This window comes from Zootoca vivipara, chromosome 11 (genome assembly GCF_963506605.1).
Source record: "Zootoca vivipara chromosome 11, rZooViv1.1, whole genome shotgun sequence".
Taxonomy (NCBI): Eukaryota; Metazoa; Chordata; class Lepidosauria; order Squamata; family Lacertidae; genus Zootoca; species Zootoca vivipara.
The window spans coordinates 43584734-43600730 of NC_083286.1; the positions used below are offsets into that span (position 1 = coordinate 43584734).

Consider the following 15997-nt stretch of genomic DNA (forward strand, 5'->3'; position numbering starts at 1 on the left):
TTTTATACTGAAGGTCCTGACTAGGGCTGGAAAACTCTGGAGATCCACTGCTAGTCTGACAATGCTGAGTGAAATGGTCCAAATGGTTTGATTCGGAATACGGGAGTTTCCTATGTTTCTAGGCAGCGGTGGCCCAAATTTACAATATGAATAAAATATGAATAAGCAACACTCAACATTGCCACAGAAACATTTTCCAAACATTGCAGGAGGTGGCTGCTTCAAGCTGTCATGAGCTGAATAATGGAGACATTAAGTGTGTTGTTGATCTACCATTTAACTTCACTGGGAGTTTGGATTTTTACACAGGCTCTTCTACAAAATGATGTGGTGAAGATGCTCAGAACAGCTGTGATTCAAATACCCCACTCCCTCATGGAGAAGCCATATAGACAACGAATCTTTTAGTGGGGCAGCACCCACCTTTCGGAGCTCCCTGCCTATTGACACGAGGCTGGCACCTGCTGAAAACATGTTTAGGGAAGTCTACCAGATATGTAGGATGTTGACATGTGTTTTAATCTGTTTTTAGTTTCACATTTTTAATTACTTTTGATTGTTTTGAATGGCTTTCAAAAACAGTTTTTACATATCCTCCAACATTTCTCCAGTGAAAATAGGGACACCCTAAGGAAAAGTGGGACATTCTGGGATCAAAACAGAATACAAGGGTGGCTTCTCTAAATCAGGGTCATCCCTGGAAAATAGGGGCACTTAGAAAGTCTGTGTGTTTTTTGTGTTTTTTTGTTTTTGATAATTGGATAATTTTCCTAAATGGCTTTCAGTTTTGTTCTGGGGTTTTAAAAAATCAAACACTACATACATTGTATGTAATCAATAAAAGAAACCATTTTAGCACATATTCCACATGTTTTTACCACAGATCATCTCCTAAGGGGTTGTAAAATCCCAGATGACCAAGGAAACCTGGGACAGTTTAGTCATCTGAATGTGGACTCACTGGCATAGGGAAGATTTCTAAGGATCCCGGGAGCCTGGCTGAAGGTCTGTTTGATTTCCTGCCTTACTCACCAAAAAGCACATAAGGCCAGGCCTCATGCTTCTGAAGCATTTTGTAGTGCTTCCCAAGCAAGACTCAGATACTCGGCACACATTGAACAAATTCAGGATTTATTGAAAGTAAACATTTGCATTGGCTACAACGTTATAACTGTTACAAAGCTGAATAAAAGAGCTTAAATGGCAATAAGAAAGCAAGTGCGGTAAAAAGGGACTGGAGAAAATATTTGGCCTTAGTGATCTTTTGGCAGTTATTTACAGTATGTACAAATTGTTCGATATCTGTAATAATCTGAAGGCACCATAGGCTAAAAATTAGCAGACTGCGAGAAGGTTTTGTGCACAAAATCCAAGAAGTTTGTTGGAAAACAGGTTGTTGAGAAACAGAGGCCTACCTGAATGCTTAAATCACGGGAGTGGCTGCATTTTCTTCAAAATTCAAATACTGTGGTACCTCTACTTATGAACTTAATTCGTTCCGGAGGTCCGTTCTTAACCCGGAACTGTTCTTAACTAGAGGCGTGCTTTCCCTCTTGCTGCCACTGCGCCGCCGGCACACAATTTCCGTTCTCTTCCTGGGGCAAAGTTCTCAATTCAAGGTAACTCTTCCAGGTTAGCGGAGTTCGTAACCTGAAGTGCTTGTAACCTGAGGCGTTTGTAACTTGTATACTGTTAAGAATTGGGTGATTTTATCCTTTAAATTTTATTTTTAAACGCTATTTTAAAGAGCACAACATGCTGCAAAGATGGTGTGTAAAGACTCCATTTTATGGGAACTGCTGGCAGTAGATGTTTGATGTCACCTGGGTATTTAACAAAGTTTCACATTCTAGGGTTTGTGGTGGTGGTGTTGTTGTTCCCTTCTGACAGCTACTTGAAATGTCTTTGTCTACAAAAGGCTAACATCTACCCTACTGAACTGTACAAAACCCCAGTGCAGAATTGGACGAATTGTAATGTACATCTGGGCTGCCTTAGTCTGAGCAGACTTCAAATGGAGCAGGAAGCAACTGGCAAGTGACCCATTCAGTACTCGAGATCTAGGCTTAAATAAAAAATTGCTTGGGTCTCATCAGCAAACCAGCCATCATTACGCACATCCCACAACACAAATGATAAACGGAAGCCAAACGGACTGCAGACTTAGCTCAGTCTCAGACCACTTGAACTGCAGTGGAATTCTCTTCCAAAGAATTCTGGGAATTGTAGCTTGATATTAGGGATCACTCCCTCTTGCCAGCTCCAACTACCATTCCCAGATTCAGAGAAGAACCTATGAAACTAGGTTATGTATAGCTATACGGAAAGTGCTTCGTATGTTGAACTCCTAAGAGCAAACCAGAAGCCAGTGCCCTTAATTCTTAAAAATATAAAAGCTTTGCTTCCTCCTTGTACAGCAGCAATGGAAGCCACTGATTCCTACACCTTTAATGACTGGATGAGAGAAGTTCAAGGAGCTGTTTCCACACCTGGATGACAAAATAGCGCCTGCCAAATATCTCCCCTTCCGCACAGCTATCCAAGTCCTCCTTTGTAGTCAGTCTCCCTAGTCAAATATAATACAAGGAAGTAAAATTAATGAAGACAGTTGCATCTGTAGTGGATCAGACCCGACATATTCTGCCAGCTAGGTCTTCTTTCGCCATGTTGACTGGAAAAGCTGTTCCCTGTCTTTGGTGCAAACAATAAAAGGAACAATGGAGGGGAAGTGTTATAGCTCAGGGGTAGAGTATCTGCTTTGCATGCAGAAGGTCTCAAGTTCAATCCCCGGCATCCCTAGGTAGGGCTGGGAATGTCCCCTCTGTGAAATCTTGGAGCGCCACTGCCAGTCACTGAAGACCAGGGTTTCCCAAACTTGGGTCTCCAGCTGGTTTTGGACTACAACTCCCATCACCCTGAGCTAGCAAGGCCAGTAGTCGGGGATGATGGGAATTGTAGTTTGGGAAACACTGGTGTAGACAATGTTGAGCTGATCTAGGATAAGGCAGCTGCCGTGTTCCCAGGAACTCAGGAACTCTGGCAAGGTCTGCCACTCTGAGCATTGAACTAACCCAAATCCATAACTCTGTGTGTCCAGTGTGATGTGCAAGTGGAATTCTTGCATGCACAATCCCCCCATTCACTTTAATGAGAAGGTCAACTCTGAAGGCCAAAGGAATGCATAACTAGAGCTAATCTTCTCCATCTGAGTTCCCATGGGTATGGCAGTAACAATCCATAGGCATGAAGTGTCCTCTTCCCATTGATCCTGAGAGCAGGATCAGGTCACTGAAGAAACTCCCTACACTGACTTGAGCAGAACATTTATGAGTTTTTACAAGCAGGGACCTTTAGTGGATTTCTGTGCACTGAGTTTTTCTTTCTTTTCAGTTTATTGGGTTTTGTGATCTGGTGCCAATACACCATTGGAAATCTTTTAAGATGGAGCCAAACTAGACAATCAGCCACTTTTCCATTCCACAAATCATGCCATCTCACCACTGCTTTGTAGCTATTCATTGGCAACCTGGCCTCCCAATACATAAGAAGAGTTGTCTCTGACCACTTTAGGTCCCAGAGCCATTTGGTACAGCCCAGATGTGCAATCTTAGTTTGAACATCTGCAATATCCACGTGAAACCCACCAAAGAAGTCAATTTGTAAATAGTCCTGAGAAGAGGACAAATGTGTTTAGGGTGATGGGTTAGCACACGGGTATTAACAATCACAGAGATGCAGAGAGATTCTGTTCTATTCCTAGGATAGAATAAACCTCCCAAAGTAGGTGGATGCAATTCAGAAATCATGGTGGATTGCTCTGGGCAGAGGGCTTATAGGGTTGCCATATTTCGAAAAGCAAAAAAGAGGACACATTTGCCGACTTCTACTTTTCACTATGGATCGCTATGATGGCTCTAACCATGAAAAAGTGGATGTGTCAAGAACATATATTGGGGTGTCCCTGGCTCCTTATAAGATGTATTTCACCTCCATAGCACCTCTTGATTTCCCCTACTTTGCTAGGAGTGACAACACACCTTCTTAGCATTGTAAAAGGAGCAGATTTGTAAAAGGATGGGGAACAGAAAATTTGGATACAGCTTGTCAATGAGGAACTGAAAGAGCTAAACACCACACAAGCCATTATGGCCACCCCATCACTGTACTTTCAACAGCAGTTTGATACATAGGAGAAGAAGAGGATGCTTTCAGGGCATGGAGATGTATGCTCATCACCATTTACTGCATGTCAAGCCATTGCTAAAGACATAGCAGTAGAACAGAATGAGAAAAGAATCAGTACTTGTTAGCTCTGCATGAGCTAGCATATATAAATGATCCCGCCCCCCTGCTCGTTTAGGTTCCAGGTATAAATGAAGATCACCACCCCACCATTTCTAGATCAGTTCCAAAAAACCGGACCAAACAAGACTAAACAAAAGTATCCAAGTTCTAATTCCATATCCAAACAGAACACCTTATGTTAGATTTGGGGTGCAATCCTGACACCCCCTGTGTCCTGTCAGTTACAATAACTAGGTGCAGGATTTCAGCCCCGGTATCAGGCTGTTCTCCTTTTATCTTGAGGTAGTGTTTGTAATGGAGACTTTCAATGAGACAGGTGACTACTTTGAACCAAGGTGCAAGTCCTCTGATGGGATTGTATCACTTCAAAGTGGCTTGGGATGGGGGGAGCTGGCCTGGACATCTCTTTGATGTGTACTTTCCCCACAGACAAGGAAAGCATTTTCCCTCGCACATTCTGGAGTGGGAGATTCTCACGAGAGGACTGTACCATGTCAGGGAATGCATTTGAAATGGCTCACTGTCAATGGGTGGCTTCCCAAGGAGAGAATCAGAAGGCAGTGACAGAATCCAGAAGGGATTTCTCTGGTGTAATGGCCATTGAAACAAGTGGAAATTGCCCCCAGACACATTTTAAAAACAGTCTAGCAAGCATAAATCCCACAGGAGAAACAGTCTACTTGGCAACCAGATGTTCAATGCAAAGGGCCCTGCCCACACAGAAAAGTAGACTGCTCTATTTTGGGCTTGTGTTTTCCACAAGCATGGCGAATTCCAAAATGGACAGTTAACAAGGACATATTCCAAGCATTTAGGGAATGTGAACAGGTTCCCCATTTCCGACAGGACTCAGGTGCCTTTAAAGAACAGAATGGCAGGCAGAAATCCAACAAATGTCGGGTCCCCTACCACAAAGATATTGTGCCTCTTGAAATTCTGCCTGACATTCAGCTACAAAAGGCACTGCACCCTGAGGAATGGTAGCAGTCCTGCTTAGCTCATGCTGCAATTCTCAGCATTACTCTTCTTTTAAAATCCCCCTGCTTTTGCTTAGGAGCTATTAGCAGTGCTGTGTGTAACTGCACCATCTTTTTGCTGGTATAATTGGGCATGTTGCACAAAACTGGAAACTGGGGCACCAGTGCTGAGGGATACAATAGCATGTCAGCGTTCCTTGTTGTAAGAACAAAAGAATGGCTCTGCTGGTTCAGACTAATTGTCCATTTTGTCCCAGATCCTGCTTCCCGAAGTGGCCAATTAGATGCCTCTCGGAAAGAGCCGACAAATAGGGCACGAGGCCAATGGCCCTCTCCAGCTGCTGTTCCCCAGCAGCTGGTATTCGGAGCCATCTGATGGTATGAAATGTGTACAGGAGAAAGGACTTGATGAGATCCTAATGGACAAGTTGTATGCAGAGGTCTTATTTTAACGATGAAATAGAACGGCACTCCAGAGAACTGAATTCCAAAGAAATTAACCAAGTGGTATAAGACTTAGGACACTGCTGATAGATCAGCCTCACGCACCACACCGGGGGGGGGGAGATTCCTTGTGAAACAATCCCACAGGGCCATGATGTGCATGATACAATCACATGGTCAGGGCCAATTTGCACAGATCTAGCCATTTCACTCAGTCAGTCCTTCCCATTAGATCAAGAACCCTACAATATAGGCCTTGGGGATATGGTTGCACCATTTACAAATGCTACAGCCACATGAGAGAACACCGCACTGCAGAGATGAATGCAAAGGGGACATCCCGCCAATGTTTCATCCTCGTATATATTAATGCATGAGAGAATGAGTGAGCCATGGCATTTTGTTTTAGGGACTGCTGGTGAGATGGTGAAGCTTCATGGAGCTGGATACAAGGTGTACGAAAGCAGCAAAGGGTGGCTCAGAAAAGAATGGCTGAACTTGCAGAGTACCACTGTTTACTCCTTTCCCCAGCCATAAACACATTCAGCCGATTCTTAATTTCAAGATTCCACTGTAGAGGTATCTAGTGCGGCACCACAATCTATTTCTGACTCAACTGAGACTAATTTGCAGGTGGCGCTGAAGCTGACGAAGGCCTATTTAAGTATGAGATCCATGTGTGACCTTCTTGCAGACACAGTAGCAAACCAATGAGTGAACAAAAACTGGGGAATTCAGCAATATATAATTTTTTTCCCCAACCTGGCTGCTGTTCAACAAAGAGGAGTTTGAAGTTCTCCAGAAAATTTGTGGCACCATCTCTGTTATAGGGCTGGTGGCATTCTGTCTGAGGAATTATGCTAGGAATGGGGAACCAATGGTCTACCAGATGGATGTTGGACTATAACGCGCATCATCCCTGGCCACTGGTCATGCTGGCTGGGGCTGATGGGAGTCCAACAACATCAAGAGGTTCACAGATTCCCCAGCCCTGAATGATGAAATTGAGGAAGCAGATGAGAAAGAGCAGGATTTGTTGGGAGCGAGAAGCAAGGATTTGGGTAATACAGTTGAGCCCATTAACCTGGGAAATAATGGTGTCTTAGATTTACTCTAAAAATGTCATTGTTCCAGACTATGTCTGCATGTGTATATGCTATAGCAAGCATTAAAAAAATGAGTGAATGTTGTTGCATATTGACAATTCCTAGTTAAGAGGCCTGCAGGAAATGTGTTCTTCTGGAATTCAAATATATTAAAAATGTCATCATTTTCTATGGGTCTCATAAAATCTTGGAATTCACCAAGAGTGATAATCCATCACAATGCAAGTAGACTTCCATTTCCTCTTCCCCTCCCTGAAGGCCCCCCACTAACACACAAATCTGTGGAGGCTACCCCAACCCTCCAGAGCAGATCCTGGGGCATGCAGGAAGGGCAAATCTCATTGTGCAGATGGATGTCTATTGAACAAGTGGACAAATACAATTAGATGTCACCCGGGGGGGGGTCCCCCACCGTTTACAATAACATACAGAATACTTAGGATTTTACCTTTAGCAAAGGCCATTTTACCCATTCATTTTACTAAATGCTTAGTTTGGCATCCAGGAAATTTGCATGACAAATTACACCTAGAATAGAAAATAATAATTTGAAAGATTTCTCATGTGGGAATGCCCCAGGCTAAGCCTCCTAGCCAATTATCATTGGGTTGATCAAGCATTCCATTAGGTACTCAAATTATTAGGGAACATCAGTTTTACTATTAGCTGTTTCTGCTGAATTCTGGTTTTGGAAATCTTGTGTTTCCGTGCTTTGTTTCCAGCAGGCTGAAATTTTGTATAAGTAAGAAAGTTATTATTATTTGCAGTGGCGAATGCCTTCCTGTCAGTAATAAAAGACATAATAATAGTAGGTGCTCAGCGTAATGTAGGATTGGTCCCTACGCCTGGCTGTGATCTTATTTTCATGTTATGGGAGGAAAGAAACTCCACTTTTAATTTGGCAAAAAATATATATCAAAATGTGCCAGTTCTTGCATTGCCCATTGGTTTCGGTAACGTATGCACTGAAGACAGGTGCAAGCCTTGGACCCACGCATCCTGCTACATTGCAAATGGGGTTTTCATCGTGAATCAATGCCTATGTAGCTAGCAGCCATTCGAATCATCTGCCTGCCACACAAAAAAAAGGCAGTGGATGAAAGCAGTGTACTTGTGTGGCCCCCAGTTCACATGAAAAAGCTGTGCACACTGTAGGAGGACATGTGAGCATGAAACCCACTTCTGCACCCTAAACCAGTGTTTCTCAACCTTTTTTGGGCCAAGGCACACTTGTTCCATGAAAAAAATCACGAGGCACACCACCATTAAAAAAGTTAAAAAATTTAACTCTGTGCCGCCCTATATTGACTATATAATTATGACTGTAAGAAACACTTGCCAATTGCTGTGTTGGTTGCAATCTCCTGTAATAAGGCTTCACAAGCCGCTGATTGCTCTGCCAGCACAATCCTTTGCTCAGCAAGTTTCAGGTTGAGCTCATCCAGCCAGCTTCTTTAAGTTTGTCTAAAACCACCCTCCCGTGGTGGTGGCTGTTGAGAGCTGCGCTCGCTCCGCGTCGTGACCCGGCCGGCTTCCTTTCCGGCGGGTCAGCGCTGCCTATTGGCGACTGCCAGGCACGTGACAATGCAAATCGCCCTTCTCATCGCCGCACATCGCGACACACCAGCCAGCGTCTCGCGGCACACTATTAGGTTGAGAAACGCTGCCCTAAACGACACAATGCACATGAACCAGCTCCACAAGTCCGATATATGTGACTCTCTCTCTCTCTCTTTGTGGATGCATGGATTAAAAGAACATGGTAGATTCAAAAGTACATTTCCACATTTCCATTTCACAAAATAAATGGAAAAAGTACCAGTATCAGATGAACGGAAACACACAGAGGCTTCTGTAAAACACTTCTGCATATTCCTGCTTTGAAGAACAGGGCTACTGCCACACAATTCAATAAGAAGCCTAAGAAGGCAGCTGGACTTTCCAAGCAATAAAGACTCAGGGCTTCACCTGTGGAAACATGAAGATTTTACAGGGGCAGCATTGACAGTTCAAGTACTCGGCAGCCCCTTACATATTGATCCACTGTGACGATTGCATGATTTTTCCACCCTTTAAAATCGATTAAGGACTTAGTCGAACCATCTTCACATGAATGACAGAAGGATGCTCTGGCTGAATCTACCGGGAACTTTTTCTCCAAAAGCTGCACCTAAAGGAATGAAAAGCGCGCAGAACCAAGCACATACCCTTACGCTGATCATCGGCCAAAAAAAATCATTTCCATGTTGCCATATATGTCAGCACGGCAGAAAACTCCCTTTCCTGTAACATTGTGGGTTGTGTACATGATTTGTATATAGCAGAATGAATATATTACAGCTTACTCCCCCCCCTTTTTTTACATTCCAGGCAACCAGTTTCTACAGTGTATGAAAATGTGAATATTCTACTTATTGCAAAATATCCTTTACTACGTAAGCTTCCACTTTTGTTTATTTGTTTTATAAAAAGAATTGCTGTTCCAGTCATCGCAAATTTAAAATACAGGTAATACAGTACTAAAATGATCCAATTCAAGTCTTTAATATAAAAATATCAGCACAGAACTCCTTTTCAAATTCTGTTTATTGTGAACAACCCGAAGCGTCTGTTTGACTATCAGCTGTGTGTCTCTACAGCTGCTTGCTTAGATCCCTTTCAGATTTGTTAATTTCCCCCTCTCCCCAGTGTGATAAGAAATGCTAAGTAAGAAAAAGTATTCAAAGGGTTAACTTGTTCAGAATAACAATAAATTAGGGTTGTTTTCCCCGCCCACCCCAAAATTTCTTCTTCAGTTCAAAATCCAGCTTTGAGACTGAGGAAGGCTTCCAAATCACATCAAGGAGTTAAGAGTGGTCCTTTTAACCAGTAGCAGTTTGATTACCAATGACCCGGAGAATTTCTTTATGAATGCTTGGCTCTTGAGTGTTTATACTTGTGTCCCCTACTTGGCCATCTTCATAGCTAAGAAAGAAAGAAAGAAAGAAAGAAAGAAAGAAAGAAAGAAAGAAAGAAAGAAAGAAAGAAAGAAAAGTACACAAAATAAATTTTAAAATATATATTTCGAAACTTTCCACAGTACAAGAAACAGTGTGATCCTACACCTAAATAAGGGGAGTCACCAGAGTGAGGCCCTCTAGATCAGGGGTCAGCAAACCTTTTCAGCAGGGGGCCGGTCTACTGTCCCTTAGACCTTGTGGGGGGGCCAGACCATATTTTGAAGGGGGAAAATGAACGAATTCCTATGCCCCACAAATAACCCAGAGATGCATTTTAAATAAAAGGACACATTCTACTCATGTAAAAATACGCTGATTCCCGGACCGTCTGCGGGCCAGATTGAGAAGGCGATTGGGCCGGATCTGGCCCCTGGGCCTTAGTTTGCCTACCCATGCTCTAGATGCTGTTGGACTTCTGCTCGCATCAGCCCCAATCAGTATGGCCAGGAATGAGGCGAGTTCAAGTCCAGAAGTATTTGGAAGGAACCCCATTGGCTACTCCTGCTGTATATGGTTTGCCCTGAGTTGTGCCACGTTTCTGGATTCTGTCAGTTTACAATACTGTTGTACCTTGGATCCCGAATGCCTTGTGACTTGAACGTTTTGGCTCCCGAATGCTGCAAACCCGGAAGCAAGTGTTCTGGCTTGCGAACCTTCTTTGGAACCTGAACGCCTGACGCTGCTTCCACGGCTTCCGCTTGAGTGCAGGAAGCTCCTGCAGCCAATCAGAAGCCCTGCCTTGGTTTCTGAACGTTTTCGGAAGTTAAATGAACTTCCGGAACGGATTCCGTTTGAGAACCAAGGTACCACTGTAGTGAGTCTGGGAAGTGGAGAAGCAAGGAGGAACTACAGCACAGGGTAACAGAATGCACTTTTTTTTTTTTGAAAAATGTATTTTATCCAAACATTCAATATGCATTTGGGGATGTTATGTTAATGGTGGGCACACTATCATTTGGTCATGTCTGCCATGACCAACTCAATAAAGAATTTGTGACAAACGTCTTGTGTCAACTGGGTGGTGGAAGCAGAGTTGTACCTAGGCTCTCCCCACACCTGCTGGTCCCTTGAATCCTTGGCAAGGAGATGTATCAGTAGCTCCCTGTCCCCAGAACAGTTTGTAAACCACTACTCTAGGAGACTGTAGCTCCGTGAAACAGCAATGCGGATCTGATCGAGGGATAGAGTTTGCGGAGGTAGCTTGGAATAATTTGTGGGGTAAAAATCCCACTAAAATTAGTATCAACTGGGATCTGAGAAAATGCCTTTAAATTAGTACAGTGGTGGCATTTGAAGGCATTGTAGTGTAACGATATTAGTAAAACTATTGCACTATTGTGCTGGAGATTCTGCAATAATATACCGGTAGGTACAACATTTCATATGTGGTGGATGTTTGGATTTGATATCCCGCTTTATCACTACCCGAAGGAGTCTCAAAGCGGCTAACATTCTCTGTTCCCCTCCTCCCCCACAACAGGCACCCTGTGAGGTGGGTGGGGCTGAGAGACATCAAAGAAGTGTGCCTAGCCCAAGGTCACCCAGCAGCTGCTTGTGTGAACATATAAAGCCCTTTGGGCAGACGGAATTTGCAGAAATGAGCTATATTACAGGTGAACATGTGTAATGTATCCCAAGTTTGGAACTATTTTTAAAGAAGGGCAATCTAACCTTTGCAATAAAGAAATAAGTACTTTTCCCTTAGTAGCAGCATGCCTACTAGTGGTACAGAATTGGAAAGGATGGGAACATCTGTGTATCTCTTGTTGGAAACAGAATTTAAGGTCTATTGATATATGAGAAAAATTAACAAAGAGATTAAACACATTCAATAATACAAATGGTGTAGATGTATTTGTCGAAATATGGCTTCCTTTTATGAAAGACTTTACTGATAACCCTGAAGAATGGCAGCTACCAAAATCACAGATTGGACTTCGGCCAATTTGATTAGATTGATCTGTCCTGGAGGGAGGTAAGTTGGAGATGAATAAAAATATTTTCATGTTTTTAAAAAGAACAGAAGAAAAGAGAAAAGAAAAGCACTAAAGACTTAGGCCTGCTTGAAGGGTTTAAGTCAGGCATCCCCAAACTTCGGCCCAGCAGATGTTTTGGACTACAATTCCCATCTTCCCCAACCACTGGTCCTGTTAGCTAGGGATCATGGGAGTTGTAGGCCAAAACATCTGGAGGGCTGCAGTTTGGGGATACCTGGTTTAAGTGAAGCCCAAAGCAGTTTGTTTGATTGGGACAACAGGCAGGTTGCATCCTCTCTTATTTTAGCAAGCTGTTTATTTAAAAAGAAAAAGAATAGCAAGTTATGAAAGTTACAAAGCAGTAAAAAATGTACATTTGAAAGTCCTCTGTACTTACACAAAGAAGAATCTCGTGCACACATGATCAGTGTTGGGAACTACCCATATCTCCCCATGTTTGTGCAGATCAGGTGAAGTTATCACTATAAAGATGAGAGAAATTATTGACAAAATGCCTGCTGAGTTTCTTTATTAGCGGTCAACAGACCATTAAAGCGTTTTAAAACAGCTGACAAGCACAAATGATGACATTAATAAAAAGGTAAAGGTAAAGGACCCCTGCCAGTTAAGTCCAGTCGCGAACGACTCTGGGGTTGCGGTGCTCATCTTGCTTTACTGGCCGAGGGAGCCGGCGTTTATCTGTTTTTCCGGGTCATGTGGCCAGCATGACTAAGCTGCTTTATCTACTTTATTTATCTACTTGCACTTTGATGTGCTTTCGAACTGCTAGGTTGGCAGGAGCTGGGACTGAGCAACGGGAGCTCACCCCGTCGTGGGGATTGGAACCGCCGGCCTTCTGATCGGCAAGCCCAAGAGGCTCAGTGGTTTAGACCACAGCGCCACCCTTAATAAAAATGTAGGTAGAGGTAAAGGGACCCCTGACCATTAGGTCCAGTCGTGACCGACTCTGGGGTTGCGGTGCTCATCTCACGTTATTGGCCGAGGGAGCCGGCGTACAGCTTCCAGGTCATGTGGCCAGCATGACAAAGCCGCTTCTGGTAAACCAGAGCAGTACACGGAAACATCGTTTACCTTCCCGCTGTGTACCTATTTATCTACTTGCACTTTGATGTGCTTTCGAACTGCTAGATGGGCAGGAGCTGGGACAGAGCAACGGGAGCTCACCCCGTCATGGGGATTCGAACCGCCGACCTTCTGATCGGCAAGCCCTAGGCTCTGTGGTTTAACCTACAGTGCCACCCGCGTCCAATAAAAATGTAAATACATCTAAAAACACTGATTTAAAATGCTAGAAAGTGTGCATATGTCAGGCAGTCATGAGAGGGTCTAATAGTATGCAAAAACTTTGCCACTTGCTCTGTGATTGACTTATTAGATAGATCCTTGAAGCAAAGTGATCAGAAGAGAGTCAGAGGAGTGATCGGGGACGGACTGTGTGGATATATCAGATCTTTCCTAGCCCCTTGATGAAAGTTATAATATTGTTCTTCTTGCTTACCTTCACATAAGGCTATACATTTTAAGTTTCGGCTTTGCAAAAACTGAGACTGCTGTCCTTTTTTCTGCGACTGTAAGGGAAGGCAAGCGTTGGAAGACAAAATTATACTAAATACGGATCACTGACTAGATGGTTACTAAATATAAAGTTGTGCTCTAAAAAGAAAGCAATTTGAGGAAGGGCTGCAGCTCAGTAGTAGAACAACTGCTTTTTGTGCAGAATGCCCCAGGTACAATTCCCATTGGCATCGCCAGGTACATCAGGGAACGGCTGATGCCTGGATCCCTACACAGTCGCTGTCAGTCAGTGTACACTGTATTAAACTAAACTAATGTTCTGATTTGGTTTTAAGAATGCTTCCTCTGTTCCAGTGGTACAGTATTTTTCTTTTTTTTAAAACCCAATGTTGGCCAATGAAGGAGTTATTAATAGGTCCGGAAGTTCATATTAATATTCTCCCTTAAAGTACTGATATCATTATTATTTTTCTGGCAAATCTATAAACATTCTCTGAAATATTGCTCATAGCTATCAGTTCAATCCTTGGTTTAATAACAGATCAAATTTCTCCTAGCAGTAGGAGAGCAGAAAAAATTCCTTACAAGAGATGTATTTGCTGACAGATGAACGAAAGAGTTCAAATTAGGATAATATATGTGACAGTGTCAATCTTTTTTGATTACCAATCAAGCATGAGATATTTGAGCTCTCATTAGCCCATCCTGTGGAGTTGTATATATACCAGTTATGCCTGTTAGTGCCAACACAGAGCACAGGGCAACAATACTGGAATGGGGAACCTGTTGTACTAATACTAATACAGTGGTCCCTCGACTTACAAATTACTTGACATACGATGTTTTTTACTTACGAACGGGACAAATGCTTACGGATTTTTCTACATCCGAACGGAAACCGTTGGCGGTTTTAAATGCGGTTTCCTCGACTTACGAATTTTTCCGAATATTTTTTTCCTATGGGAAACCACTTTTCGACTTACGAACTTTTCGACCTACGAATGTGCATTTCAAACGGATTAAGTTCGTAAGTCGAGGGACCACTGTACCAATGCTAATATACCACTCATCTAACTAGATGAACTACAACTCCCATCATGCCTGACATTTGGCCATGGTGGCTGGGGATGCTGGGAGCTGGAGTCCAGCAACTTCTGAAGGGTCACAGGTTCCCCATCCCTGAAACAGAGGAACGGCAGTCCAACAACTTACTATTTGACACAGAAAACATTTCTTGTAGAGTTCTCAGTTGTCAATGCAATGCCCTTATGGATACCTCCATCACCACTATCTCATGTGCACATGAATGCTCTGGGCTAAATACAGCACCTGCCCTGAGCTAGCACGGACATAAAACTAAAATGTCTTTTAGAAATGCTTCATATATTTCTTTACCTGTAACACATTGCTGTTTTTACTGCCTGAAGCAGGCTCATCCTTCGCTGACACCTTCTGCTGCTTCTTGTTCATCCCTAAAGACATTAGATTTACATCAGACATACTGGTGCATAAAATGTCAGATGTTCCACTTCATATAAATGGAGAGTGCATGCAGACACGGATATTACAGCTGATCCCTTCTTTCCAGCAGCTGACAATCCTGGTAAATTGAGCACTTTCTACGCTGCCAGCCGAGATGGTACAATCTCTTCTGCATCCTGTGCTGGCTCAGTCCTGTCTCATCACTGCTTCAGGGCTTTCTACCGACCATCACCAGTAGAGTTGTTGTAAGCAGTAGCGCCTGCCTGCTCACCTTTTGTACAGGTGCATTGAAGCGCTCTTCAGCAGTGCAGCTCCCCCCACCAGCAGGGCCAGGCAGGGCTGGGTGGAGGGTATCAGAAAGGAGTCTAAGAGAGTTATGTTTCATGCACAGATATGGCTTGGGGAGGGGGAAAGCAGTTTTGTTGGCCGGCAAACAGAATAAAATTACAGTGGTACCTCTGGCTGCGGACATGATCCATTCCGGGGTGCCATTCGCACCCTGAAAAATCCACAGCCAGAGCGGTGCTTCTGTGCACGCACAAAGCGCACAGAATGCTTCTGCGTGTGCGGCGAAACCCGGAAGTAAACACTTCCGGGTTTGCCGCATTCGCAAGTTGAAAAGACGCAACAGGAAGCGGATGCAACATGATGTATGACTGGAGAATAAAGGAGATTACAATAAAGGAGTAAATAGTGGGGGGAGGGACCCCTGAAATTTTGCTTAGGTAGCTAAATTAACCACATTATATTAAAACAAGGGGAAAACAGTGACGGAACAAACTGGAATCCCTCTGTAGCCTATGGATAATTTTTTTTGCTTTGAATTTTCAGTGTTTTATAGCTAGTAGATAACTAATACTTCATTTCATTTCAGCTCGCCTTGGATTTTTTTTAAGGATTATTGTTTTACTATAAAGATTTGTAAAGCAAATACATTACCATAAGGATAAAGAGATGTTTTCTTTTTATTTGTATGCTTTTTCTTGTGGTGGAGACCAAATCAATTAGCAACAAAAACAAAATTGGGAATGTGGGAGGCAGCTGCCGTCTCCCCTCCCACTGCAGCAAAAAAAATCCTACCCACCTCCCCTGGACTTTGCAGTTTGGGATTAGCCAATCACCCGATCAGTCACCTGCTTGGAAGTAAGCAGTAATTTTCTGGGAGGGCGCAG

General features: G+C 43.3%; 1 protein-coding gene across 5 annotated transcripts in view; it reads right to left on the minus strand.

Moving 5' to 3' along the window:
- Window positions 1-778: 778 nt before the first annotated feature.
- The window catches only part of PARP8 (poly(ADP-ribose) polymerase family member 8), a 168811-nt gene continuing 153592 nt past the window's right edge, over window positions 779-15997 (minus strand). For all 5 annotated transcript variants that reach the window (XM_035100408.2, XM_060280307.1, XM_060280306.1 and 2 more), the window contains 4 exons: window positions 14739-14815; window positions 13327-13396; window positions 12205-12289; window positions 779-9796 (listed from right to left, as the gene is read on the minus strand). In XM_035100408.2, the coding sequence (XP_034956299.2) occupies window positions 9694-9796; window positions 12205-12289; window positions 13327-13396; window positions 14739-14815 (335 nt within the window). In that variant the 3' untranslated portion in view covers window positions 779-9693. The remainder of the gene's footprint in view (window positions 9797-12204; window positions 12290-13326; window positions 13397-14738; window positions 14816-15997) is intronic.